Here is a 26,648-nt window from a genome sequence, read left to right on the forward strand (position 1 = left end):
TATACAGATACATAGTATATGCAACTATAAATAAGTGAAGAGAGAGTATAATGATTTTTAGAGTATTAGATCCTGAATTTGGGGGAAGGATCCAAATGGAGCATAGAAAAGACTATAAACAGGGAAAAACAAGGTAAACATTTTATTCATTAATTTTTCTCAATCTTGACCAGAATGTTCTACTTTATTTTTCCTTTAGTGGATTAAGGGTTAAGAAGGTTAGTCTTAAAATATTTCCCATGTAGATCAGCTTTGTATTTTATTTAAAAAGTAAAAATTGAGGTTAAGGAATGAAGCAGAACATGAAAAAAAATAAACTATATAAGGAAACATAAGATTTACTGGAGACAGGACAACAAATGCAATATATAAAAATCTGAACTAGGTATTATAGTGAAAAAATTATGATAATGCCTTCTTTTTGACAATTGAAATTATAGAATATGGACTGTATAGTAGAGAATAGTAATATACTAGTTAAATTCCTGAATTTGGTCATTGTTCTGTTGTTAATTTAAGAGCTTTTTATTAGGAAATACACATTGAAGTATTAAAAGGTGAAGGGCCAATTTACTTAGGTGGTTCAGATAAGTAAGCAAGCAAGAAAAAAAATATATCTTATATAATAAAAACTATTTGTATGTTTATTTTTTTATAGGTTTATATATAACCCTGGATGCTTAGAATCATCATTTATATTGTCCAAATTGACCTAGACATGGTTTTTTGGCCATATTCTTCTATAATACTTATAGTACTGAGTTTTCATTTTAAGTGTAGGACAACTGTGAATATGTCATTTGAGGAGTTGGAAATATTGTATTAGGTGTAGTTTTTTCATTGATTCAGACTGTTTTAATTATATTGAAAATTATACTCCATTGTCTAACACCTGAATAAATTAACTTTTTAATAGGTTTAAGCTGAATATTGGGACATGGCCACTGCTTCACCACGGTCTGATACTAGTAATAACCACAGTGGAAGGTCACAGTTACAGGTAACTGGTAAGTTATTTTCATAATAACTTAAAATAGTGATTCCCAGACAAAACTTCCTTTTTAATATTCAGTTCAGCAAACTTATTCCATAAATATCTTCCCTTTTAGTTTCATACTGTAGTGTGTTTGTTGCAATAGGCCTTAAAGGTAGAAATCTTCTAAAGTATTTTATTTATTCAGTAAATATTTATTCAGTAAATATTTATTGAACCTGACCTGGTTGCACAGAAGATATATCCTCTTTGGTGGTGGGGGAATTTGGGTATTAGAATAAATATCATGGAAATGGTTCTTAAATGATTATTATAATGCAGAAGGATGTTGAAGGACTTTTTTCATCTATTTAGCCATCCACTCATTGGCCAGAATTTAATTGTAGTTACATATATGAAAACATAAGGTCCTAGTTACCAGGAATTTACTATTTAGTATTGAGACAGGTTTGTTTTATATGGACAGTTACCATACAGATTAGATGCAATGAGATCGTTAGTCTGCTTGGGATCGGAGAAGGCCTGCAGACACGGGAGAATAGGATAAAAGAAGGACTCAGAGCATAACACTTCAACTCTTGGAGGAGTCAAAATTCATATCAAATTAGATTGGCAGCAAAGAGCATTGGAGGAAGAACAGCATTTGCACAAGATAAGAGTCTTGGTTAGCAGGCGAATTCGTTCATTATATATAAACAATATAAATTCTGCAAATAAAAAATTCCTGGAGGTAAAATTGGAGAGAGAGAGGGAGAAGAAGGGGAAGAGGGAAAGAGTGTTTGTAATAGCAAAAGATTGGCAGTGGAATCCTAGTTAGTGAAATGAAATAAATATATATACCCAAAGGAACCAAGTTCTAAAATAATATTAAGTGAAAGTTGTAGAGTAGTGTGCATAGTATACAACCAAATGAAGATTAAAAAGGAGGGGTGTGTGTATGAAGATCTGTGGTTAGAGTACTAGAAACAGTATTTGCCTCAGGGGGGGTGGGATTGAGGCCAGAGTAAGGAGGGAGATACTATAATTCCTGTGGTACTTACTGCTATGAGGTCAGTTGTTTCTAGGAGTTTTCAGTGACCAGGGCTAGGAAATGTTTATGTCTTAGCAAAAAACAAATCCTGAGTTCATGCTGATATTTCAAATTCAAAATAGCTGTAGTCCCTACATACCATTTTCCACTAAAAGGAGAAAAATGGTATTTTTATTTTATTTGACTTTATATTTCTATCTCTCTCTCTCTTAATGACAAAATCTTAATTCCAAATGATATTAACATAATTATGCCTGTTTTGTCCTAACGCACACATACAAATTGGCAACATTAAAATTACCAAAAACTACAGGCCCAGTTTATAATTTCTCTGAGATTCCCTGCTCGTTTCAAAGTAACTTAAAGTAGTTTTCCATTTGGTGAAATGGTTAAAACCACCAAGTCAGTAATCAGTTGGGCTTACTGCTTTCAGTTATTTTTATTTTTATTTATTGCATGTAAAACGTTTATGTAGTTCTGGAGTTAAAACTTTAATCAAGGTTGAATGAATCAAGAAATGTGTGTGTGTACATATATATGTACACAATATGTACACACACTGGAGTACTATATGGCAATGAGAAAGAATGAAATATGGCCATTTGTAGGAAAGTGGATGGACCTTGAGGGTGTCATGCTAAGTGAAATAAGTCAGGCAGAGAAGGACAGATACCATATGTTTGCACTCACAGGTCTAACAGGAGAAACCTAACAGAGGACCATAGGGAGGGGAAGGGGGAAAGAGAGTTGGGGAGAAAGAGGGACACAAATCATGAGAGACTATTGAATACTGAAAATGAACCATGGACTGAAGGGGGAAGGGGAGGAGGGTGGTGGTCAGGGGGGGGGGCACTTGGGGGGAGAAGCACTGGATGTTACATGGAAGCCAATTTGAAAATAAACTATTAAAAAAACTTAAATCAAGGTACATTTGGAGATGTCTGGTTACTCCTTGCCATCTTCCCCCTTTTCGACCTTACCTAAAAATGTACATAAACATTTTTATTAATTTTGGTTTTTTTTTTCCATTGCTTCTTTTTGAAAATATAAGCAGATATGTATAGTAAATGGATTCATAGCTCTCCTCCCAACCCCCTACTTCTTAGGGACTTTTCTTCATTGAACAGTTATTATCTTGGAGTTTGCTCCATAGCAGGGTATATACTTTTTTGTTGCTGCGCAGTATGTACAGTGTTGAATAGATCTACAAAGCTAATTCAACTAGTATCCTGGTGATGGACATCAGGATTCCATTCTTTTGCTATTACAAATAGCAAGCTACAATAAATAGCTTACAAAAGCTACAGTAAATAGGTTTCTGCAAATGTCATTTCTTGTTTTTACTCCTGTGTGTTTAGGATAGAATCCTAGAGTGAAATTGCTGAGTCAGGGAGTAAACACATGTAATAATTGCCATTTATTGCCAAATTCCTCTCCATAGGGTCTGTACCATTCTGTGTTCCCAGGTATCTTAGAGAGTGCCTATTTTCCATTAGCCTCATCAAAATATGTTATCAAGCTCTGGATTGTTGACAGTTAGGTAAGAAGTAGTATCTTGGGGGCACCTGGGTGGCTCAGTTGGTTAAGTGTCCGACTCATGGTTTCAGATCAGGCCATGATCTCATAGTTTGTGAATTCAAGCCCTGTTTCCTGCTTGGGATTCTCTGCTGCTCTCCCATCCGAGCTCATGTGCGCGCTTGCTCTCTCTCTCTCTCTCTCTCTCTCTCTCAAAATAAACAAAAAAACATTAAAAATTTAAAAATTTAAAAAAAATAGTGTCTTGGTAAAAATGTAAGTATCATTTCTCTCATGTGTGAGGTTGAGCCTTAATATTTAAGATGTATTGTATTTTGTCTTCTGTGAACCATGGAGATATATGTTTTGAAGCAGTTCCCTGGAAGATTCTGATGTGTACTCACTTAAGAACCACTTAGATAATTCCTAATACTACTTCTTTTGCTCTACATAAGAGGCGTACTGCCACATTTTTGGTTTTCAGTGTTATTTGTGCAGGACTTGTGGCTAACATATCTGAGGTGTAACTTTATTTTTGGTCTTGACCTTTATGTGAGTTCTTAGTTGAAATAACAAAAACCTAATCTGATTGATTTGATCCAAAAACTAACTTACTGAACAGCTATCAGGTAGCTCATAGAATCATCATAAGTCTAGAGAACCAATTGGAAAATAGATGTGAACCAGAGAAGTGCAAGTAGGAAGAGAATGCCACAATGGTATTTATCATTTTGAGTATCAGTTACTCTTTTGAAATCATCCCAGTGATGCTCTTGGGAAACTGAACTTGGGCCTATGCTAAATGGCACCAGATTTTAGTGCCTTACTCTTCTCTTTTCCTCCTCTCCTTTTTTATTTTTATTTTTTTACCTTTCTTTTGTTGATCCAATTTTTTAAAAATATAAAGCACCTTAAAATCCACAATATTACTGATTTAACAGTACCCTCTCGAATAAATATTTACTATTTTACCAGTAAAGACTGAGACTCAATTAAATGCCTTCTGTTAGGAAAATCCCAAGATTTTAGAACTCCCAGGTTGTTGCTCCTTTTACTGGAGAAGAAGGAACTCTGTATTGTTATTTCTTATATTTCTTCTTTTATTTGGTATTGATATTTCTTTTATTTTTAAAATAATCAGTACCATGATTAAGACCCTTCTGCTATTGGATTCTGGCAGGTATGGTTTATAAACTGAGATATTTTATTAGCTCATTTATTTTTATTTCTATTACTGTTCTTAACACATATCTGATTGGCAGTAGCAAATAAGAATATGAACATTGATCATGGAAAGAAGGAAAACTGTAAAAAAAAAATTAAAAGAGAAAGTTACGTACTGTAATATGGTGATATACTAGAGTAAAGCATGCACATAAGCATAGTAGCAAACAGAAGCGTGCCATCTAAAAATAGTGAGATTTCAGGCTTTCTGCAGGAGAGGATAAGAAACAAAGTGCAAGGCATATAAAAACATAAGACTTGAGATTGAAAAGCTAATGGGCAATTATGTTCACATTTGTAATACTTTTAGCTATTGTGTCTAATACTTTCACCTTTTAAATTGTGATCATATGTATCATAATTTTGTATCAGTGTTTTAACTTTTCTTTAACTTTATTTAGCTTTATTCTTTTCAAATGCTTCAACATTTATGGAATAATGTATCGTTACCCATTGATTTGAAATGCCACCATTATTATATACAAACATCTTACTCTGTTTTGTTTCATCTCTGCCCTTACATCCTTGTCATTATTTTAATTTTCATTTTACAGTACTTTACCTTTTTTTCATTTTATAGTACCTTAAAAGATACATTGGGGGAAGTCTCATTACTTGCCATTTTAAAATATATCTTCATTCTCTTATTATTTATTTATTTTTTTACCTTTCATTGAATTCTTGAGTAGTGCCTTCCCTTTTCCTGTGCTTCCATGCCCTCCTGAAACTCCCTCAGAACCAATGGTACTGTTTTCATTTAGATCATTTAAAAATAACGTATTAGGGGCTCCTGGGTGGCTCAGTTGGTTAAGCTTTCCACTTCAGCTCAGGTCATGATCTCCCAGTACATGAGTTCAAGCCCTGCATCGGGCTCTGTGCTGACAGCTCAGGGCCTGGAGCTTGCTTCAGATCGGTGGCTTCATCTCTCTCTCTCTCTCTCCCCCTCCCCTGCTCCCACTATGTCTCTCTCTCAAAAATAAACAAACATTAAAAAATAACATTAAATTAGAGATAATTGAAATCTTTCAGTGCTAAAACTGCCAAATTCAGGAGTATATCGTATCGTTTCCTTCAAGTCTTTTAGGTCCATCAGTCAGGTTTTATAGTTATTTTCATGCAGATCCTCTACATTTATTAAGTTTATTACTAGATTTTTGGGGGGAAGACCTTATTATGAGTGGGTTTCTTAAATGCCCTCTCTTTACATATGCTCATAACACAGGACTCTTACAGATTTTTAGTATTTATATAATTTTATAGGAGAGGACATTGTGTGTATAACACCAAAGTAAACTTATTAAATGGGAAAATTGTATCTTTTAAAAATCACTTCCTTTACCTTCCTAGCACCTCGTATTATTGAAGACTTTGCCAGTAAAAGGTATAAAATGGATATATTTTGAATGTATCTGTAATTAACTCAGAAGAGTTAATACTATACAGTAAATAATAATAATAATAATAATAAAATAATAGTTACCATAGGTGGGTGCCAGGCATTCATTGATGATAATAGTACTTGCAGGCTTTCACTCACTAAGAACCAGATACTGTTGTTCCCCTGTTTTTCATATTAGAAAATTGACAGTCAGAAAGGTTATTTGATTTACTTAAGATCAGACATCTGGTAAGTGGCAGAGTTAAAATATGAACCCAGATATGTCCAACCCGGTTCTTTTTTTTTTAAGACTTTATTTTTTTTAGAGCAGTTTTAGGCTCACAGCAAAATTGAGAGGAAGGTACAGAGATTTCCCATATACCTCTGCTCCTACACATGCATTGCCTCTTCCATTATTAATCATTCACCAGAGTGGTGCATTCATTACAATTGAGGAACCTACTTTTACACATCATAGTCACCCAAAGTGTATAGTTTGTCTCATTCTTGGTGTTATACGTTCTGTGGGTTTGGACAATTGTGTAATGACCTGTATCCATTGTTATAGTAACATACAAAGTATTTTCACTGCCCTAAAATTCCTCTGTGCTCCAACTGTTCATTCCTCACCCATCCCCCACACCCTGGCAGCCACTGATCATCTTACCATCTTTTCTGGAATGTTATATAGTTGGAATCATGCAGTATATAGCCTTTTCAGATTGACATTTTTTATTTAGTAAAACTAAATGAAACTTAAATATGCATTTAAATTTTCTCTAGGTTTTTCTGTGGCTTGATAGCTTATTTCTTTTTAGTGCCGCATAGTATTCCATTGTCTGGGTGTTACCACAGTTTGTTTATTCACCTACTGAAGGACATCTTGGTTGCTTCTAAGTTTTGGCAGTTATGAATAAAACTGGTATAAATATCCATGTGTGATTTTTTTGTGTAGATACAAGTTTTGAGCTCCTTTGGATAAATACCAAGGAGTATAATTTCTGGATCATATGTTAAGCGTGTGTCTAGTTGATAAGAAACTGGCAAACTGTTTTTCAAAGTGACTGTACCATTTTGCATTCCCATCAGCAATGAGTAAGAGTTCCTGTTCCTCCACATTCTCCTCAGCATGTAGTGTTGCTGGTATACCAGATTTTGGCCGTTCTGTTATGTGTGTAGTGGTACCTCATGGTGGCTTTAATTTTTTTTTTCCTGATAACATGTTAAACAGCTTTTCATATGCTTATTTGCTGTCCACATATTTATTTGGTAAGGTGCTATTAAGGTCTTTGGCCCATTTTTTAAAAATCAGGTTGTTTTCTTATTGTTGAGTTTTAACAGTACTGTGTATATTTTGGACAGTAGTTTTTTTCTTTTTTTTATCAAATGTGTCTTTTGCATATATTTTCTGCCAGTCTGATGTGTCTTCTTATTCTCTTGACATTGTCTTTTTACTATTTTTAACATTAATGAAGTACAGCTTTTCAGTTGTTTCTTTCATGGATCATGTCTTTGGTATTGTATTTAGGTCATTTAGATTTCCTCATGTTCTGGAGTTTTACAGTTTTATGTTTTACATTTATGTCCATGATACATTTTGAGTTAATTTTTATGAAGGATGTTACTTTTGTGCTTGCATTAATTTTTTTGCATGTGGATGTCCAGTTACGCCAGCACCATTTGGTGAAAAGATACACTTTGCTTTTAACACCATGCAGTACTGCCTTCCTCTTCTAGCGTATTGATAAGACCTGCTTATTTCAGTGAAATCACTCTTTAATAAAAGGCTAAAGATTTACGCGATCTGAAGAGAAACCAGAGTATAGGAAATCACTCTTGAATTTGGAATGAAGACTCCTGGTTGACGGATTTTTTTGAGAGATTTGTGTGCCTTCTTTATGTCATTCCAGTGGTATTGAATTTGCAGTGGGAATGAGTTTTGCCAAGACCCTGATAATAGCACTTCAGGCATATGAGTGAACATTCTTTGATTGTTTTATGTTGCCAGTCCTTAAATATAGTATTTCCTTTGAGTCTCTCTTGCTGTACTTCAGGTATTAAGTGAAGATCTACTATATTTCAAATAATCTTGCTGCAGCATTGATCACTTTTTATTTCAGGGATTTGTTTGTGTGACTTGTTTGTTACTATTCTCTCACAGTAAATGGAAGCCAACATTAGCTTATGTTCCTATCCTTAACCTGTGATACAGATGTGGCATGGAGAAAGCGTTCCTTTTCTCATCTCAGACCCACAGTATTCATAGGTAATAGAAGATAGAGGTGATCTTGATAAGTTGTTATTACTGCTTAGTAGTCAGTACTTTGCCCTGAAAATACATACTCCTTATTTGAATTAGTAGTTCTAAAAATTATTTAAAACTAACTGCTTAGCTTAAATTATATAGGTCTTCCTCCAGATCAGGTAAATTTGATATAAAATTCACTTTTTGTGAAGGGTTATGATTAATTTCTCAAATGACATTTTGATATTAACGTTTTTATTTGAAAAAGCAAATACAAAAAAACCGAATAAAGTATTTTTAAAAAATTGCCCAAGTTCATATAATTTTCAGTAGGCAAGTATGAAACACTACCTATAATGCACAGGTTAATAGGTATGTTGAATCTGAAGCTACTTACCTTTGTCTTGATGCTTGATGCAGTTCAGTATTAAATTCAAATGGTTGGCAAAGATGTGGAGAAATTGGAACCCTTATATCCTGCTGGTGGGAATGTAAAGTGGTACAGCTACTTTGGAAAACAGTCTGGCATTATTCAACAGAGTTATGATATGACCCAACAGTTTCACTCCCAGGGGTATACCAAAAGAAATGAAAACATGTCCACACAAGAGAGCATGACCATCACAAAAAACGATATGTTATATGAATCCATTTCTGTGGAATGTTCAGAATAGGCAAATCTAGAGAGTAATTGGTAGTTGCCTAGTACTGACGGGGAGGGCTTGGGAGAAAATAGGGTGACTATTTGTGTGGGATTTCTTTTTGGGGTGATGATTATGTTTATAATTTGCTTATGGTGAGGGTTATACAACTGTGAATATATTAAAACCATTGAATTATATAGATTAAATTGGGTGAATCATAGCATATGAATTTTATTTCTGGAAAACTATGAAGAATTTAAATGGTTTGCTGGCATTATCAATAATAGGCCTTTTGAATTGTTTCTGCATTCTCCAGTGAAAAAAGTTTGAGTTGCTTAAGAAGCATAGTTCTGTTTTTCTTGATTTATTACTACAAAATACTATTTGTTTACATGTATTCACTAGTGATTATCATGTTCCTGTTAGTTTCTAGTGCCAAACTAAAAAGAAAAAAGAACTGGTTTGGAACAGCAATATATACAGAAGTAGTTGTAGATGGAGAAATTAAGAAAACCGCAAAATCCAGTAGTTCTTCTAATCCGAAATGGGATGAACAGCTAACCGTGTAAGTACCTTGTATAGAGAATGCAAATTTTCCAAAAGGGGGAGTATGCTTGGAATGTTTTTGTGATTGTTTTGTTATTGTAGTTGTAGGATGACTTCAGAGTAGGAGTGCTATTTTCTAGTGTGAATATACAATTTTAAGTATGAAGAGATTTTTTGTTAATTTTACTTTATTTAGAGAGGAAGCATAATAGTTCTTGTTTTTTGCTTTATTAACTGATCACTCCATATACCCATATTTTCTGTTACTGTCTTGTAAAAATAAATAGTGTAGAAAATCAGTTATCCTCAATTTTGTCATTTGAAACATAAGGTTATAAATTTGTCATAGTAAAAGTATTAAAATTAATGCCATCAGTTGTCTTAAATCTTGAGGAATTTGTTCAGATAGGAGTGTTATTGTGAAATCTCAACAGGACTCTTGATCTATTGCTACTATTTTGTTGGTAATTATAAAAATTCTTAATTAGTTACTGAAGTCCTAATATACGTAAAGGAAACCATTGTTTTTACTAAGATAGTTTACTGTTTCATACAATATTTTTTTCTCAAACTGAAGTCAAGGCTTTTTAAAAATTTTTGAAGTAAATGTATACTCCTGTATTTTTGTTATAATTGTATCCATACAGAAATGTGACCCCACAGACTACATTGGAATTTCGAGTTTGGAGTCATTATACTTTAAAGGCAGATGCTTTATTAGGAAGAGCAACAATAGATCTGAAACAAGCTCTGTTAATACACAATAGAAAATGTAAGTTTTTGTTCTAATCTTTGTTTCTTTAAAAACTTCTTTTAGACTCTTTTCAAAGTATCCTGAGGTCCAACAGCAAAGGATCATTCTGCATTTACAAAAAAGAACTTTTAGTTATTGCCTGTGATTGCTTTTAAGTTTGTGGTATTATATGAAATAGAAAACACTCTGGCCTTTCTCAACCTAACAGATGTACAAAATGATCTTAGTTATCCATGAGTACCGTGTTATCAGTGATCATCAGTGATTTATTATTTACTTATAAATATTTTAAAACTTGACAAAATGATCATAAATTGAGCCTATACATTTTGTTAGTAATTTATACAGAATAAATTTTAACTCAAATTTTCTTTTCTTATATAACTAGTTCATTATAGAAATAGAAAATACAAAGAATATACAAAATCACAGAGGAATATAAATTATCTGTAATTCTACTATCCAAGGATAACCACTCCTAATAACTTGGTCTCTTTTCTTTTTCCTGTTCATAGATACATTTTTTTTTTTTTTGCATCTACTGGTTTATCCCCTGCTTTTTTCATTTAATAATATAATATGAACATAATGTTTCCATGATACTAAATTTTTCTAGTCGGGTAAGATAGTTTAAGCTTCAGTTATTTGTAAATCTCTTATCCTTATGTGCAAAATTTTTGGGGTATCCCTATATTCATAATTCTGGGGTAAGAGTTCATTTCTTTTAGCAAATTCTCAAAATATTGAGTGATCCAGTAGATCACTCAAACCAGTACCCCTGTTCAGATATGTATATCTTCCTATGCATTTCTTATTTTCTTAGAAATTTTCTTATTTCCAAAAGATATGCTGAGTTACAGGTTAAAATGCTAATATTTTAAATAATGAGTTTATTTTTTAAAGTTTTTTGTCTGTTTTTACCAAAAATCTGCACACAACCTAAAAAATATGTGTTTGATGTAGTTTTTGGATATAAGGACTTATGAATCAAAAATATGTAAAAGCCTACTAATTTTTATGTGTACAGATGTTTTAAAAAATACTCTTTTGAAGCAATGAAAGTTCTCTCCTATGCCATGGCTTTTGGTCATGCAGTTTTATCTTAGTTATAGATATAAGTAGTAGGTCTTATAAGCATATAATACCCTGCCTAGTCTGGATATGCACTTTTTTCTTGGCTATATGGCATTATTGATGTAAATATATAATACTTCAGATAACTTCCATTATTTCAGAATTATGTTTGGTTTAACCAATTTATATGCTATTTCTGCATTGGAATAAGCGTTTGCATGAATTCTCTTTTATTTTTTTGAAGTTTAGTTGATGTGTGGTGTTACATTAGTTTCAGGTATACAGCATAGTAATTTAACAACTCTATATTACTATGCTGTGTTCACAGGTGCAGCCACTATCTGTCACCATACAAAGCTATTATAATACCACTGACTACATTCCCTATACCGTACCTTTTATGCCTGTGACCTACTCATTCCATAACTTGGAGCCTGTTTCTCCCACTCCTTCACCCATTTTTGTCCATTCCCCATTCTCTCCCTCCTGGAGCCATCAGTTCTCTGTATTTATGTGTCTATTCCTCCTTTTTTTTGTTTATTCTGTTTTTTAGATTCCACATGTAAGTGAAATTATATGATATTTGTCTTTTTCTGACTTGTTTCACTTAGCATATTATCCTCTAGTTCTGTCCCTGTTGTCGTAGATGGTAGGATCTCATTCTTTTTTATAGCTGAGTAATAGTCCATTGTGTGAATGTACATATGTATTCATATGTATATACATACATACATGTACGCATATGTATATACACACACACATATATACATATATATATATATATATATATATACACACCCACATTTTTTTTAAGTTAATTTTTTAAGTTTTATTTATCTGGGGGGAGGGACTGAGAGAGAGGGAGAGACCTAGAGAATTCCAGGCTGGCTCCACACTGTCAGCCTGACGCAGGGCTTGAAGTCACAAACTGTGAGATCATGACCTGAGCCCGAATCAAGAGTTAGACACTTATCTGACTATGCCACGCAGATGCCCCATCTTTTTTATCCATTCATCTATTGATAGATATGGTTGCTTCCCTGTCTTGGCAGTTGCAGATAATGCTGCAGTAAACATAGGGATGCATGTATTTCTTCCAGTTAGTGTTTTTGTTTTCTTTGGGTAAATGCCCAGTAGTAGAATTACTGGATCATATGGTATTTCTATCTTTAATGTTTTGACAGACCTCCATACTGTTTTCCACAGTGACTGTATCAATTTACATTCCCACAACAGGGCACATTCCCACAACAGTACATTCTCCACATTCTCCCCAGTACTTGTTTTTTCTTGCTGTTATTGTTCTTAAAGCCATTCTGGCAAGTGTGAGGTGATATCTCATTGTGGTTTTGCTTTGTATTTCCTGATGATTAGTCATGTTGAGCATCTTTTTTTTAAATTATTTTTATGTTTTTTATATATTTTTGAGAGACAGAACATAAGCAGGGGAAGGTCAGAGAGAGGGAGATACAGAATCTGAAGCAGGCTCCATCCTGGCTTTGAGCCAGCTGTCAGCACAGAGCCCGAAGCAGGGCTCGAACCCACAGACTCTGAGATCATGACCTGAGCCGAAGCCAGACGCTTAACCGACTGAGCCACCCAGGCGCCCCTGATGTTGAGCATCTTTATGTGTGTCTGTTGGCTATCTGTATTTTTTTTTAATATCTATTTAGGTCCTCTGCCCATTATAAATGTTTGTTTATTTTGGGAGAGATAAGGAGAGCAGTCCAGGGAGGTGCGGAGAGAGAGGGAGAGAGAATCCCAAGCAGATTCCATGCTCTCAGTGCAGAGCCTAACATGGGGCTTGAACTCACAAACTGAGATCATGATCTTAGCTGAAACCAAGAGTCGGACACTTAATTGACTGAGCCACCCAGGCTCCTCTCTGCCCATTTTAAATAGAATTATTTGGTTTTTCTCGGTGTTGAGTTGTAAAAGTTTTTTTTTTTTAATATCAATCCCTTATTGGATAGATCATTTGCAAATGTCTTCTCCTATTTAGTAGTTCCCTTTTTGTTTTGTTGATGGTTTCCTTTGTGGTGCAAAAGTTTTTTATTTTGATGCAGTTCTAATAGCTAACTTTTGCTTTTGCTTCCCTTTTCTGAGGAGACCTTTCTAGAAAAATTTTGCTAAGGCCAGTGTCAAAGAGATTACTCTCTACATTTTATTCTGGGAGTCTGTGGTTTCACATCTCACATATAGGTCTTTAATTCATTTTGAGTTTATGTGTGTGGTACAAAGGGGTTCAGTTTCCTTCTTTTGCATGTAGTTAAGCCAGTTTTTCCAGCACTTAATTGCACAGACTCTTTTTCCCCTGTGTATTCTTGCCTCCTTGGTCATAGATTAATTAACCATGTAAGTGTGGGTTTATTTCTGGGTTGTATATTCTGTTCCATTGACCTAAGTGTCTATTTTTGTGCCAGAACCATCTGATTATTATTGCTTTGTCATATATCTTGAAGTCTGTGATTATGATACCTCCAAGCTTTGTTCTTTTTCAGGATTGCTTTGGCTGTTTGGGCTCTTCTGTAGTTCCATACAAATTTTAGGATGATTTGTTTTAGTTCTGTGAAAAATACTGTTGCTATTTTAATAGAGATGACATTAAATCTGCTGGTTGCTTTGAGTAGTATGGACATTTTAACAATATTCTTTCAACCAATGAATATGGTATGTCTTTCCATTTCTCTCATCTTCATTTTGTTTTTTAGTGTTTTACAACTTTCATAGTATCAGTCTTTTACCTCCTTGGTTAAGTTTTTTCCTAGGTATTTTATTCTTTTTGGTATAATTATAAATGGAATTATATTCTTTTTTCTTTTAATTTTTAAATTTATTTTATTTACTTAAAAATTTTTTAATGTTTATTTATTTTGAGAGAGAGAGAGAGAGAGAGAGAGAGAGACAGAGCATGAGCAGGGGAGGAATGGAGAGAGGGAGATACAGAATCTGAAGCAGGCCTCAGGCTCCATGCTGTCAGCACAGAGCCCAACACGGGGTTGAACCGAGGAGCTGTGAGATCTTGACCTGAGCCAAAGTCAGACGCTTAATTGACTAAGCCAGAATTGTTTTCTTGATGTCTCTTTCTCCTACTTCACTAATCATGTATAGAAATGTAACAGATTTCTGTATATTAATTTTATATCCTGCAACTTTATTTATTGCATTTCATTTATTAGTTCTGATAGTTTTTTGGTAGAGTCTTTAGGGTTTTCTGCGTGTGGTATCATTTCACCTCCAAACAGTGACAATTTAACTTCTTTCTTGCCATTTTGGATATCTTCCTTTTCTTGTTTGGTTGCTTTACCAAGGATTTTAAATACTATGTTGAATAAAAGGGGCAAGAGTGGATATCCTTGTCTTGTTCCTGATCTTAGAGGAAAAGCTCTCAGTTTTTACAGTGAGTATGATATTAGGTGTGGGGTTTTCACATATGGCCTTTATTACATTCCCTCTAAACCTACTTTGTTTGGTTTTTATTATAAATGTGTGTTGAACTTTGTCATAAGCCTTTTCTACATCTATTGAGATGATCATATGGTTTTTATCTTTGATTTTGTTAATGTGGTATATCACATTGATTGTGAATATTGAACCATCCCAATATCTTCAGGATAAATCCCACTTGATTGTGGTGAATGATCCTTTTAATATATTGTTGAATACAGTTTGCTAAAATTTTGTTGAGGATTTTTGCAGCTGTGTTCGTCCGGAATGTTAGCCTATAGTTTTCTTTTTTTGTAGTGTCTTTTGGTTTTGTATCAGTGATTCTGACCTTGTTGAATGTATTTGCAAGTTTTTCGTCCTCTTCTATTTTTTTGGAGTAGTTTGAGGAGAATAGGTATTCATTCTTCTTTAAGTGTTTGGTAGAGTTCTACTGTGACTCCATCTGGTTCTTGACTTCGTTTATTGGGAGTTTTTTGATTACTGATTTAATTCTTTTACTAGTAATTGGTTTGTTCTGACTTTCTATTTCTTCCTTACTCAGTTTTGGAATATCGTAGGTTTCTAGAATTTACCCATTTCTTCTAGGTTATCCAGTTGTTGGCATAAAATTTTTTATAGTAGTTTGTTATTGTGTTAATTGTTATTTCTCTTTCATTTGTGATTTTATTCTTCTGTTTCCCTTGGTGAGGCTGGCAGTTTTGTTCTATCCTTTCAAAGAAACAGCTCTTGGTTTATAGTGATCATTTCTGCTGGGGTTTTTTTCCTCTATTTTCATTTATTTCTGCTCTAATTTTATTGTTTTCTTTCTTCTAACTTTGGGCTTTGTTGTTCTTCATCTTCTGATTCCTTTAGGGTATGGATAGATGGGTTAGTTGAGATTTTTCTTGTTTCTTGAGGTAGGCCTGTATTGCTATAAGTTTCCTTCCAAAAACTGCTTCTGCTATATTCCAAAACATTGGACTGACTGTTGTGTTTTCATTTTCAGTGGTGTCCATGTATTTTTTGATTTCCTCCTTGAGCCAGTGGTTGGTTGTATAGTAAGTAACATGTTGTTTAGCCTTCATGTTTTTTAGTTTGTTTTTGTTTCAATTTTTTTTTTATAGTTGATTTCTAGTTTTATACCATTGTGGTCAAAAAGATGCATGATGTAATTTCAGTCTTCTTAAATTTATTAAGACTTGTTTTGTGGCCTAACATGATCTATCCTGGAGAATGTTCCATATACACTTGAAATGAATACATATCCTATTGTTTTTGGATGGAATGGTGAACATATATCTATTCAGTCCATCTTGTTTATTAATGTCTCATTCAAATACTGTTTTCTTTTTTGATTTTCTGCCTTATCCATTGATGTAAGTGGGGTGCTTAAGTTCCCTACTATTATTTGTATTACTGTCAGTTTTTCCCTTATATTTGTTAATATTTGCTATATGTACTTAGGTGTTCCAGTGTAGGGTGTGTAAATATTTACAGTTGTTAAATCCTCTTGTATTGTTCCCTTTATCATTATGTTATGCTCTTCTTTGTGTCTTTTACAGTCTTTGTTCGAGAGTCTGTTTTGTCTGGTACAAGCACTGCTACCTTGACTTTTTTTTTTTTTTCACTTCCATTTGTATGGAATATCTTTTTCCATCCTTTCACTTTCGTTCTGCATGTATCTTTAGGTCTGAAGTCAGTTTCTTCCACAACATATAGATGGGTGTTGTTTTTTAATCCATTCAATCTCCCTATTTTTGTTAGATTGGAACATTTAGGCCACTTACATTTAAAATAATTATTGATAGGCATGTTCTTATTGACATTTTGTTAATTGTTTTCTGGTTGTTTTTGTAGCTCTTCTTTGTTCTTTTTTCTTCTCTAGCTCTCTATCTTTATGATTGATGACTTTTTTTAAGGTTATGCTTGGCTTTCTTACTCTCAGTTTTTTGTGTAGCTATTAACAGTTTTCAGGTTGGCGGTTGCCATGAGGTTCATATATATGATCCTAAGTATATAGCAGTCTGTATTCAAGTGATGGTCACTTAAGTTCAAACACATTCTGAAAGAACTTCTTTCTTGATCCTCTCCTCCATGTTTTATGTATATATTGTTGTATTTTACATCTTTTTATTCATAATTTTCTAATAATTATGGCCTTTTCTTTTCCATTTAAAGAAGTCCCTTTAACATTTCTTGTAAAGCCATTTTAGTGGTGATGAACTCCTTTAACTTTTGTTTGTCTGGGAAGCACCTGTATTCTGAATAATAACATTGCCAGGTATAGTATTCTTGGTTGTAGGTTTTTTTCCCTTTGGCACTTTGAATATATCATGCCACTCCCTTCTGGTCTGCAGAGTTTCTTCTGAAAAATCAGCTGATAGCTTTATGGTTTTTTTTATGTATATTACTAGGTGCTTTCCTCTTGCTTTTAAAATTTTTTCTTTATCTTTAATCTTTGATATATTAATTTTTTTTTAATTTTTGTTAATTCTTTTTGAGAGAGAGAGACAGCATGATTGGGGGAGGGACAGAGAGAGAGGGATGTATAGAATCCAAAGCAGGCTCCAGGCACAGAGCCTGATGCAAGGCTCAAACTTGTGAACCATCAGATCATGACCTGAGCTGAAGTCAGATAGATTGAGTTACCTGGGTACCCCTGATATGTTAATTTTTATGTGCTGTGGCTTAGGTTATCTTGTTTGGGACTCTCTGTGCTTCCTGAATCATGATGTCTATTTCCTTCTCCAAGTTGTGGAGGTTTTCAGTAGTTATTTCTCAAATCAGTTTTCTGTCCCTCTCTCTCTTTTCCTTCTGGGACCTATATAGTCTAAATGATTGTTTGCTTGATATTGTCCAAGGGATCCTATACCTTATCCTCAGTTTTAAAAATTTTACTTCTATTTTTGCTGTTTTAGTATGGGTGCTGTTACCCTTCTTTCCATATCACTGGATTATTCTTCTGCATTGTCTAATCTATTTATTCCCTCTAGTGTATTTTTCATTTTTGTTTTTGTATTCTTCAGCCCAGATTAGTTCTGTTTTATATTTTCTGTATCTTTGTTGAAATTGTCACTAAATTCATCTACTTTACTCTCCAGTCCAGTGAGCATCTTTATGACCATTACTTTGAGCTCTTTATCAGGTGGATTGGTTGTCTCCATTTCATTTTGTTCTTTTTCTTAGGTTTTTTCTTGTTCTCGTTTGGAGCATATTCTTCTGTGTCCTCACTGTGCTTGATCTTGTGTATTTGTTTCTATGAATTAGGTAGAACAGCTCCTCTCCTAAACCTGAAGGAATGATCTTGTGTATGGTCATGCATGGCACATAATTTTTAGTGCACATGATGATTCCTCATAACTTATAACCCAAAGATAATAACTGCTGAAAATTTGGTGAATTTTGTTTGTGGGCATGTGAGAATAAGAATTGGGATTATATTCAGTTTTGTATTCTGCTTAGCTCTCTTAATGTTATATTATATGTTTTTTCCTGTACCATTCAGTGGTATTCTTTGTAAGCTAATTTAGTAATTTTATACTTTATCACATACTAGAATTTATTTAACCATACTTTTATCATTGCTGTCTAGATTCTTTCTGATTTTGTTATATTAAACTGTATTGAACCTTCATATAAAGATTATAATTTTCCTCCCTACAAAGATTATCGTATTTATCTGCCAAAATGATTTTGTAGGAAGGCCATAATGTTCAATGTTCTTTGAAAGGAAACTTTTATAAATTGTATAAAATTGAAGTTATCTCATAATTTAATTGAGCAGACTGTACTCAGAGGAAAACAATTTTGTAAGCATTCATACATTTTCGAGGTTGATGGATTCAGAAATGCTAGTAGTAACATCCTGTAGACCCTGGGCAATCTGTAATTTTTTTGAATAATTTAAAGGTATATTAGTTTACCAGGGCTGGCATACCCAAATACCAAAGACTGGATGCCTTAAAGAACAGAAATGTATTTTCTCACAATTCTGGCAGCCAGAAGACTGAAATTAGGATGTCAACAGGGTTAGTTTCTTCTGGGGAGTCCTCTCTTTTTGGCTTATTGATTGTCCACCTGCTTATATTCATATGGTCTTCCCTCTGTGCATGTGTCTGTATCCAGGTTTCCTCCTCTTAAAAAGACATCAATCATTATTGGATGAACAGTACCCTAGTAACCTCATTTTAATTTAATTACCTTTGTGTAAAGATGCTATTTCCAAATAGAGTCACCTTCTGAGGTACCAGAGGCTAGGATTAAACATTTGAATTTGGGGGGATAGGGGGACATAACTCAGCCTACAACAAAAGAAAAGTAAATTAATTTTTAAAATTAAAGCTTGTGAATTATAGTGCTTTAAAGATATAAGAAACCTTCGGGTCCTCTGATCTCAATGACTCATTTATTAAATAACTTTTAAGGTAATTGGCTTGCTCAGGAACAAAGTAATTGCAGGGTTTTGACTAGAACACAGATTTTCTGATCCTTATCTCTTTATTTTCAATTAGAATAATGGAAAGTTAATGTGGTTCTAAAGTTAAGATGGCTTTGTGGAATTTAAAAATATATTCATAATTGATCACATTCTTGGGTGCCTTTAATTTAGCCTGTTGGCTTGGCACTTGGACATTGTCCCTCTTCAAATTTATAAGGCTAATTTCTTCCTGATCTCAAGGTCTTGACATTTTCTTCTCATAAATTCATGTTTTTATTATTCCTTTTCCTGATATATTTTAGGTCAAGGGTGGAGGCTTAATTCATTTGAATAGGTATTTCTTCCAGTTTTGAAGGTATTTACTTTTCAACCTTCATGGTGTAATATGAATTGTTATAGCCTTAAATAAAACCCACAACCAAACCAACATAAAATCCTCTTTTTATTCCCCCCTGCAAAAATCTAACTGTAGCTTACTAGGTAACTTCTTTTACTTCCCATTTATATCCCAATGAGTCTTCCAGTTCTTAACCTTCATTTTATCTTGTTATAAGCTAGTTGGATGGTGTCTACAGTTTTTGTTCATGTGATCCTCTGAAATATATTCTGAGTTTTTGTGGATTTAAGCCTCATTTGCACTTCAACATTTAGTTATGTGTTCACATCACCTGAATGCCATTCTAAATTTTGTAAGTTATTTGTTTGGCTCAGCAGAGATATGTGGTATGTCACTAGCCGTGGATACTGATATGTGAGTTGTATTTCTTTTTCTCAATTCCACTATTTCTTTAATCGCAAAGGAAAAATCCCTCTGTTATCAAAGATAAACAAAGCCTAATACTAGTTAAAGTGTTAAGGACAGATTTTAATCAGTAAGATAATATGCAATGAGGAAGAGGGTCCAGTTTGATCTGAACTCTACTTTGTGTACAGAAGTAACTGAGCATTTCAAAGGGAGAATAAGGGAAGAGAGAGGTGGGTGGAAGCTAAGTAGAGTTAGAAATGTGAAAAATTACAAAGCATTGATTGGTGTAAAGGTGATTGGGCCAGTTTTCTCTTTTAATTATTCTGTTCTCCCACTTGGACTGTGAGTCCTAAGCCCTGTCCTTTCTAATGATTATATTTTTCATAAGATGGCTTTCAGGTCCTTGATAAAGACACTCCTGAGTTATAGGAGATAACATATACAGTTGACCTTTGAACAACACAGGTTTGGATGGTGTTTTCTCTTCCTTAGGATTTTCTTAGTAATAATTTTCTTTTTTCCTAGCTTTATTATAAGAATACAGTATATAATACATATATCATTTAAAAATATGTGTTAGCCGACTATTATCAGTAAGGCTTCTGGTTATCAGTGGGGTATAATAGTTAAATTTGGAGGGAGTCAAAAATTATAGGTGGATTTTCTTTTCTTTTTTCTTTTTTTAAATTTTTTAATGTTTTATTTATTTTTGAACAGAGGGAGAGGGAGACACAGAATCCAAAGCAGTCTCCAGGCTCCAAGCTGTCAGCACAGAGCCTGACATGGGGCTCGAACCCACAAACGTGAGATCATGACCTGAGCCAAAGTTGGAGGCTTAACTGACTGAGCCACCCAGGTGCCCCTAATCCCCTAATTAGTGGATTTTCAACTGCACTAGGAGTCAGCGCCCCTAAACCCTGCATTGTTCAGAGGTCAAGTGTACATCTCAAAGGGACAGAGGAAGGATTTACCATTGTAGACTGGAACAAACGCTAAATCCTTCAAGAAGCCCTGAGCTTTCTCACACAGGTGGGGCTACAGTCATCCCTGAGTTGTTAGAACCAACAGTGTGTATTCAAGCTTTTTAAATTCATAGGAGAGGTGGTGGATGAGATCATTTTTGTTGAGTATTTCCAGTGTTTATAGGCCCAGGTTGAGGCCTTCTTGAGAAGATGGCTCAGAGGAACCTGACTAGAGTTTGTTTAAGGAAAGAATCTTTGTCATTATTCATGGTAAAAAGTATATACATCAGAGTATATATAGAACTTCATTTTGTTTTCAATTTTGAGACTGACAGAGGTACTTTAAACACTCGAGAGGAGTTAGATGGTTGCTACTCAAACGCTGGGGACTACACTGAGGTTTTTTTTATGGTGTTAGTAGAACTGAGAACTTAGCTTTTGTTGAAGAAAGCATTTTGAAATCCATTAAGTTCACTTTCACTTGAATCATGTCTCATATGTTTTATAATAATCAGGTAATTTGAAAATTATCCCCTTATATCAAATGGTAGGGAAACACTGTAGAGAAATGTGCCATTTATTGTAGAGGACAAAGCATAAATCAAATTTATTGTTAGTTAAAAATTTGTTGTAGTCTTATATACTTAGCTAATACTAATTTGTTTAGTTATTAAGTCTCAAATTTTCTTTGTTAAAATTTCCTTAGTATTAGCACAGACTAAGATATATTAAAACAAGGTTTTGAACAAATAGTATTCTCATAAAAAGTGATATAACCATATTTCTATTCTTCTGGAAAATTTTTGTGATTGCAGTTACTAGCGGAGAGGAAATGAGCAGTTTGAAGCCTCCAGCTGTGCATAGCTGTCTGACTTGCCTTCCTGAAACGTTAGGCTAATTTGTACACACACAAAGTATATGAGAGTGCCCGTTTGGAAATATTTGCCATACTAATAGATTTTAAAAATGAAGGTTATTCTTATCAAAACATTTCTTTAATAATTGAGAAACTTACTTATTGAACATTCATATTTTATTATTTGTCATTGTCTTATAATCTTCATACTTTTTTTATTGGTAGTTCCTTGGTTTCTCACTGACTTATAAGAACTCTTTTTTCTCCTGATCATTTGTCACTTTTTCATCCTTGGTTTTGACTTCTAGAAGTTTAATGTTTTATCTGTCTTTAAAGGTTTTCCAGCTTCCATTTTTTTTATGTTCAGAATGTTTTCTATACTCTATATTTCCATTATCTATTTTCTTCTTATACTTTTATTAAATATTTTTAAATTTCTTTTGTAAATTCTGAAATTAAATTTGTTACACAATAGGACATGGGAACTTAGTGAGTTATTGCACATTGACTCATTGTGTGAGACAGTGGAAAGATTTGGGATTTAGACCACCTTGTTATTTTTGGGACTGTTACAACTTGTAACCTAATACACTCATTTTGCTTCTAAAATTTTGTTGTAAACATACATATCTTTATGTTAGCCAGCCTCTAGAATGGCCCCAAGCATCCTTACCTTCTGGTGTTTGCACCTTGTGTGGTCCCTCCCACATTGCATCAGAGATGGTCTGTGACAGAATATGGCAAAAATAATGGTATAGGCCCTCAAAGACTTGGTCATAAAAGACATTTCAGCTTTTTCCTTGGTCTCTTGGATTATGTACTCACATGTCATCGATGTGCAGACTGAAGAAGTCCTGTAAAAACACCATTAAGTGGGTAGGAACTGAGGCCTCTTCTCAGCTCTCAGCACCAGCTTGTTAGCTGTGGATATGAGATACCAGTTAAGGGGATTTTCTAGCTCCTCCCAAATTTCTGGCCTATAGAAACTGAGCAGTAATAAATGATTATTGTTATTTTAAGTGACTAAGCTTTAGGATAATTTGTGATTTTTCAAAAAATGTTTGTTTGTTTTTGAGAGAGACAGAGCACAAGCAGGGTAAGGGCAGAGAGAGGGAGACACAGAATCCGAAGCAGGCTCCAGGATCTGAGCTGTCAGCATAGACCCCGATGTGGAGCTCGAAGTCACAAACTGTGAGATAGTGACCTGAGCCAAAGTTGGATACTTAACCAACTGAGCCACCCAGGCACCCCGTGACTTTTTTTTAATGTTTAGTTTTGAGAGAGAGCGCGAGCATGCATGCAGGAGGGGGAGGCGCAGAGACAGAGGGAGACAAAATCCTAAGCAGGCTCCAGCTCTCTTGAGCTTTCAGCAGAGAGCCCGACTCAGGACTTGAACCCATGAACTGCGAAATCATGACCTGAGCTAAAGTTGGATGCTTAACCGACTGAGCCACCCAGGCACCCCAGGATAATTTGCTGCTTAGCAATAGAGAATACAGTGTGAAAACAATTTTTTTAATGTTTTTTTTTTTTTTGAGAGAGAGAGAGAGAGAGAGAGAGAGAGAGAGACAGAGTATGAGTAGGGGATGGGCAGAAAGAGAGGGAGATATAGAATCTGAGGTAGGCTTCAGGCTCTGAGCTGTGGGCACAGAGCCCAATGCAGGGCTCAAACTCAAGAACCATGAGATCATGACCTGAGCTGAAGTTAGATGCTTAACCGACTGAGCCACCTAGGTGCCCTGCAGTTTTTTTAAATGGCTTCAGAATATAACTCTGAGTTATATCTAAATATGTGAAACACCTTAAAAAAACAAGATTTTTGAAGATGTTTCTTTTCTCTAGGGACAGAGTATATTTTTTCAACAAATCAGTGATAGAAGGATAAATTACATAGTCATCTGTCTAGCTTCTCAAAGATTCAAATTGTTTTGTTGCCCTATTAAAACTAAGAAAGAATGTCTAAGAGGGAAGAAAAATCAGATTCTGCCTTCTAAGTTTCCTGAGGACGTCCTGTCATAATAAATATTTATTAAGTACCTACCTTCTTTCAGATACTGAGGATACATCACTAAATTAGGTGTACACAATTTCAGCTCTTGTGGAGACTTCAGTTTAGCTTGGGAGGCCATCTCCCCACCCCCCCCAAATTCTAGTTATAAGTCTGTTAAAGGAAGTAAGTGGAATAATGGCAGGTAGGTTTACTTTTGGCTCATCAAGGTTTATCTTGCTTGCTCAGTATAATATCTGGCACACATTAGGGGTTTACACATTGAATAGATGAATATGTCTGAGTCAGTTTGTTTATACTGTTAAAATAATACTCTCATTCTCCCCACCAGCAATACATATATAATCTTGTAGATGGGAATATCTATTATTCTTCATTTTATGACTCAGAAATGTTATATCCCAATTTTCCATGTTTAGAATTGTGAAAGACTAGATGCTGTAAACACCCTCCTGCTATACAGTTATGTCCAGGATAGAACAAATTATTGTAGCATTACGGATTTTTGCAAAGAGGCAAAGTGATCTTCAAGGCCCCTCACTTCTTCCCAAAAAAGAAAGATCTTACCAACTGGAGTTAGAATAGTGGATGATGCTGACAGCAGTTTTCAGGGCACAGAGCTTTTCGCTCACAGCAAGATAGGAGAGCTAGGCTTTGACTCTTGTAGTCTAGACTCTTTGGGGGTACCCTCAAACCACTACCAGAATTAGAAACAGACCCTGACTGTAGTAAAGCCCATAGATTACCCTTAGTCTAATATCAGAGAATGAACTCACCATCAAAGATTAGAAATTATAAGAAGCCATCATAAGCAGAGGTTGATAAGTGTGTTCTGTAAACGGCCAGATAGTAAATATTAAAGCTTTGCCGTCTCTGTTGTGTACCTATTCAAGTCTTCCATTGTAGTGGGAAAGCAGCCAGAGAAGATCTTTAAGTGAATGAGCATGACTGTTCAAATAAAACTATGGACAAAACAGGTAACAGGCCAAATCTGGCCTGCAACCAGTTTGTTAACCTTTGGAATAGAGGGTGGAGTAGAGGAGATACTTTAAGAGATATTTTGAATACTGATGAAAAATAAATTCTTAGGTCCATAATATCCCAACCAATATGATAAGGAGAAAGTCATGTTTTCATCAAGTGAAATGCATGACACCAAAGACAAAAAGGCAGCTGTAGAGAAAAACAGATCATTTGACTGGAAATTATAAATTAGAATTGTAGAATTAGCAGTAATAGGAGAAGATAGTGGAAAAATATCTTCAAAGAATTGAGAGATTATCATCAATATAAAATAGTATGCTCAACAAATCTTTTGAAGATGAGAATCCAGACATTTACAGATTAAAAAATGAGAGAATTTAACCATCAAGAGACCTACATTCAAGGGATTTTGAAAAGTTATTCTTTAAGAATCTACTCAAGCTAATGTTAGGAACAAGAGCTACAGCTCCACATTGCAGATGGTTTCAATGGAAAATACGATAAAAATGAAGTAGAATGGTGATCAGTATAGTTTTCTTGAGATCTAGATTGTTAGAATCTAGGTAAAGCTGCAATTCATGCTTTTTTAGGTTACCCGCCCCCATACTTTTGTTTTCCCCCTAGTCTCTAATTGTTTTAATTAATATTTTTGTGATATGGAGTGAATGAGGTTTATGGTGGTATAATTCTATAAGGTGTTTTATTATATAGTTCATATATTCTTTGCAGAGAATTTCTGTTGTGATTATAGTGGCCTCAGATATTTTTTTGTCTTGTCTTTTCTGTACTTGGATACTTAGTATGCTTATGCTGGACATTTGATAAATGGGGAGGAAAAAACACCCAAATTCATTAAGTATAGAAAAGACCAAAGTCAAGGACACAATCTAAGAAGAAATATGTTCCATGGTTTCAAAAGCTGTAGAAAGACAATGAAGATCAGACTGAAGAAATTTGGATAATAAAGAGATCACTAAAAACTTAATATTTCTCTGGGATGGAAGTTGAAGTGAAATGACTTAAACTTAAGTAAGAACTAGATATCCTGATAACAGGAAAGGAATTTTTGGTCTCATATGAAAAAGAAACTATTGTCATAGTACTTACCATTTATTGAGTATTCAACATGTGTCAAGCATAGTGCTAAGAAATTTCTGTGTGGTTTTGCATGTGGGCCTTATGACAGCCCCTTTTAATTTGATGCTTTTATTATCTCCATTTTGTAATGACAGGAACTGAGGTTTTATATAGTTTGACTACTTAAAGTATAGCAGTAAGTTCCAGAACTGAAATTAGTAACCAGACCACCTGACTTCCATGCAGAAATTTTGCCTTAACTACAAATGTTATGGGCTGACAGAGCAAGTTTAGGTAATTGTTGTGCTTGTTATCTGTGTATATTTCTCTGCTCTCTGTGCTTTATACTGTGCAGAGGAGCAATTAAAGGTGAAATTGAAAGCATGTGGTGAGGGGCAAGGACTTTTTCAACTTGGTTTGATAGGGAGTGAGCCTGATGTAGTATAGAAGGGTCTACTGATAAAAGTGCAAGTGATTCTTTCCACTTGCAGCTGTGAAGTACTGAACTAGAGTAATTATAGGTAGTTTTGATTTCTAGTACATAATTTTGTATGTGGCAAAAACTTTTAAATTAGGATTTTTTTTTCTAGTGGAAAGAGTGAAAGAACAATTAAAACTTTCTTTAGAAAATAAGAATGGCATAGTGCAAACTGGTGAATTAACAGTTGTGCTGGATGGATTGACAATTGAGCAAGAAAATCTAACAAACTGCAACTCATCTCCAACCAGTAAGCCACTTTATGTATTT

At 34.3% G+C, this 26,648-nt stretch overlaps 1 protein-coding gene across 5 annotated transcripts in view; it reads left to right on the plus strand.

The window, feature by feature from the left end:
* The window catches only part of WWP1 (WW domain containing E3 ubiquitin protein ligase 1), a 119,919-nt gene that overhangs the window by 24,777 nt on the left and 68,494 nt on the right, over positions 1–26,648 (plus strand). For all 5 annotated transcript variants that reach the window (XM_029923206.1, XM_029923209.1, XM_029923208.1 and 2 more), the window contains 4 exons: positions 917–1,007; positions 9,457–9,595; positions 10,224–10,348; positions 26,491–26,628. In XM_029923206.1, coding sequence (XP_029779066.1) covers positions 938–1,007; positions 9,457–9,595; positions 10,224–10,348; positions 26,491–26,628 — 472 coding nt within the window. In that variant the 5' untranslated portion in view covers positions 917–937. The remainder of the gene's footprint in view (positions 1–916; positions 1,008–9,456; positions 9,596–10,223; positions 10,349–26,490; positions 26,629–26,648) is intronic.

Source organism: Suricata suricatta, chromosome 15 (genome assembly GCF_006229205.1).
Source record: "Suricata suricatta isolate VVHF042 chromosome 15, meerkat_22Aug2017_6uvM2_HiC, whole genome shotgun sequence".
NCBI classification, from domain to species: domain Eukaryota; kingdom Metazoa; phylum Chordata; class Mammalia; order Carnivora; family Herpestidae; genus Suricata; species Suricata suricatta.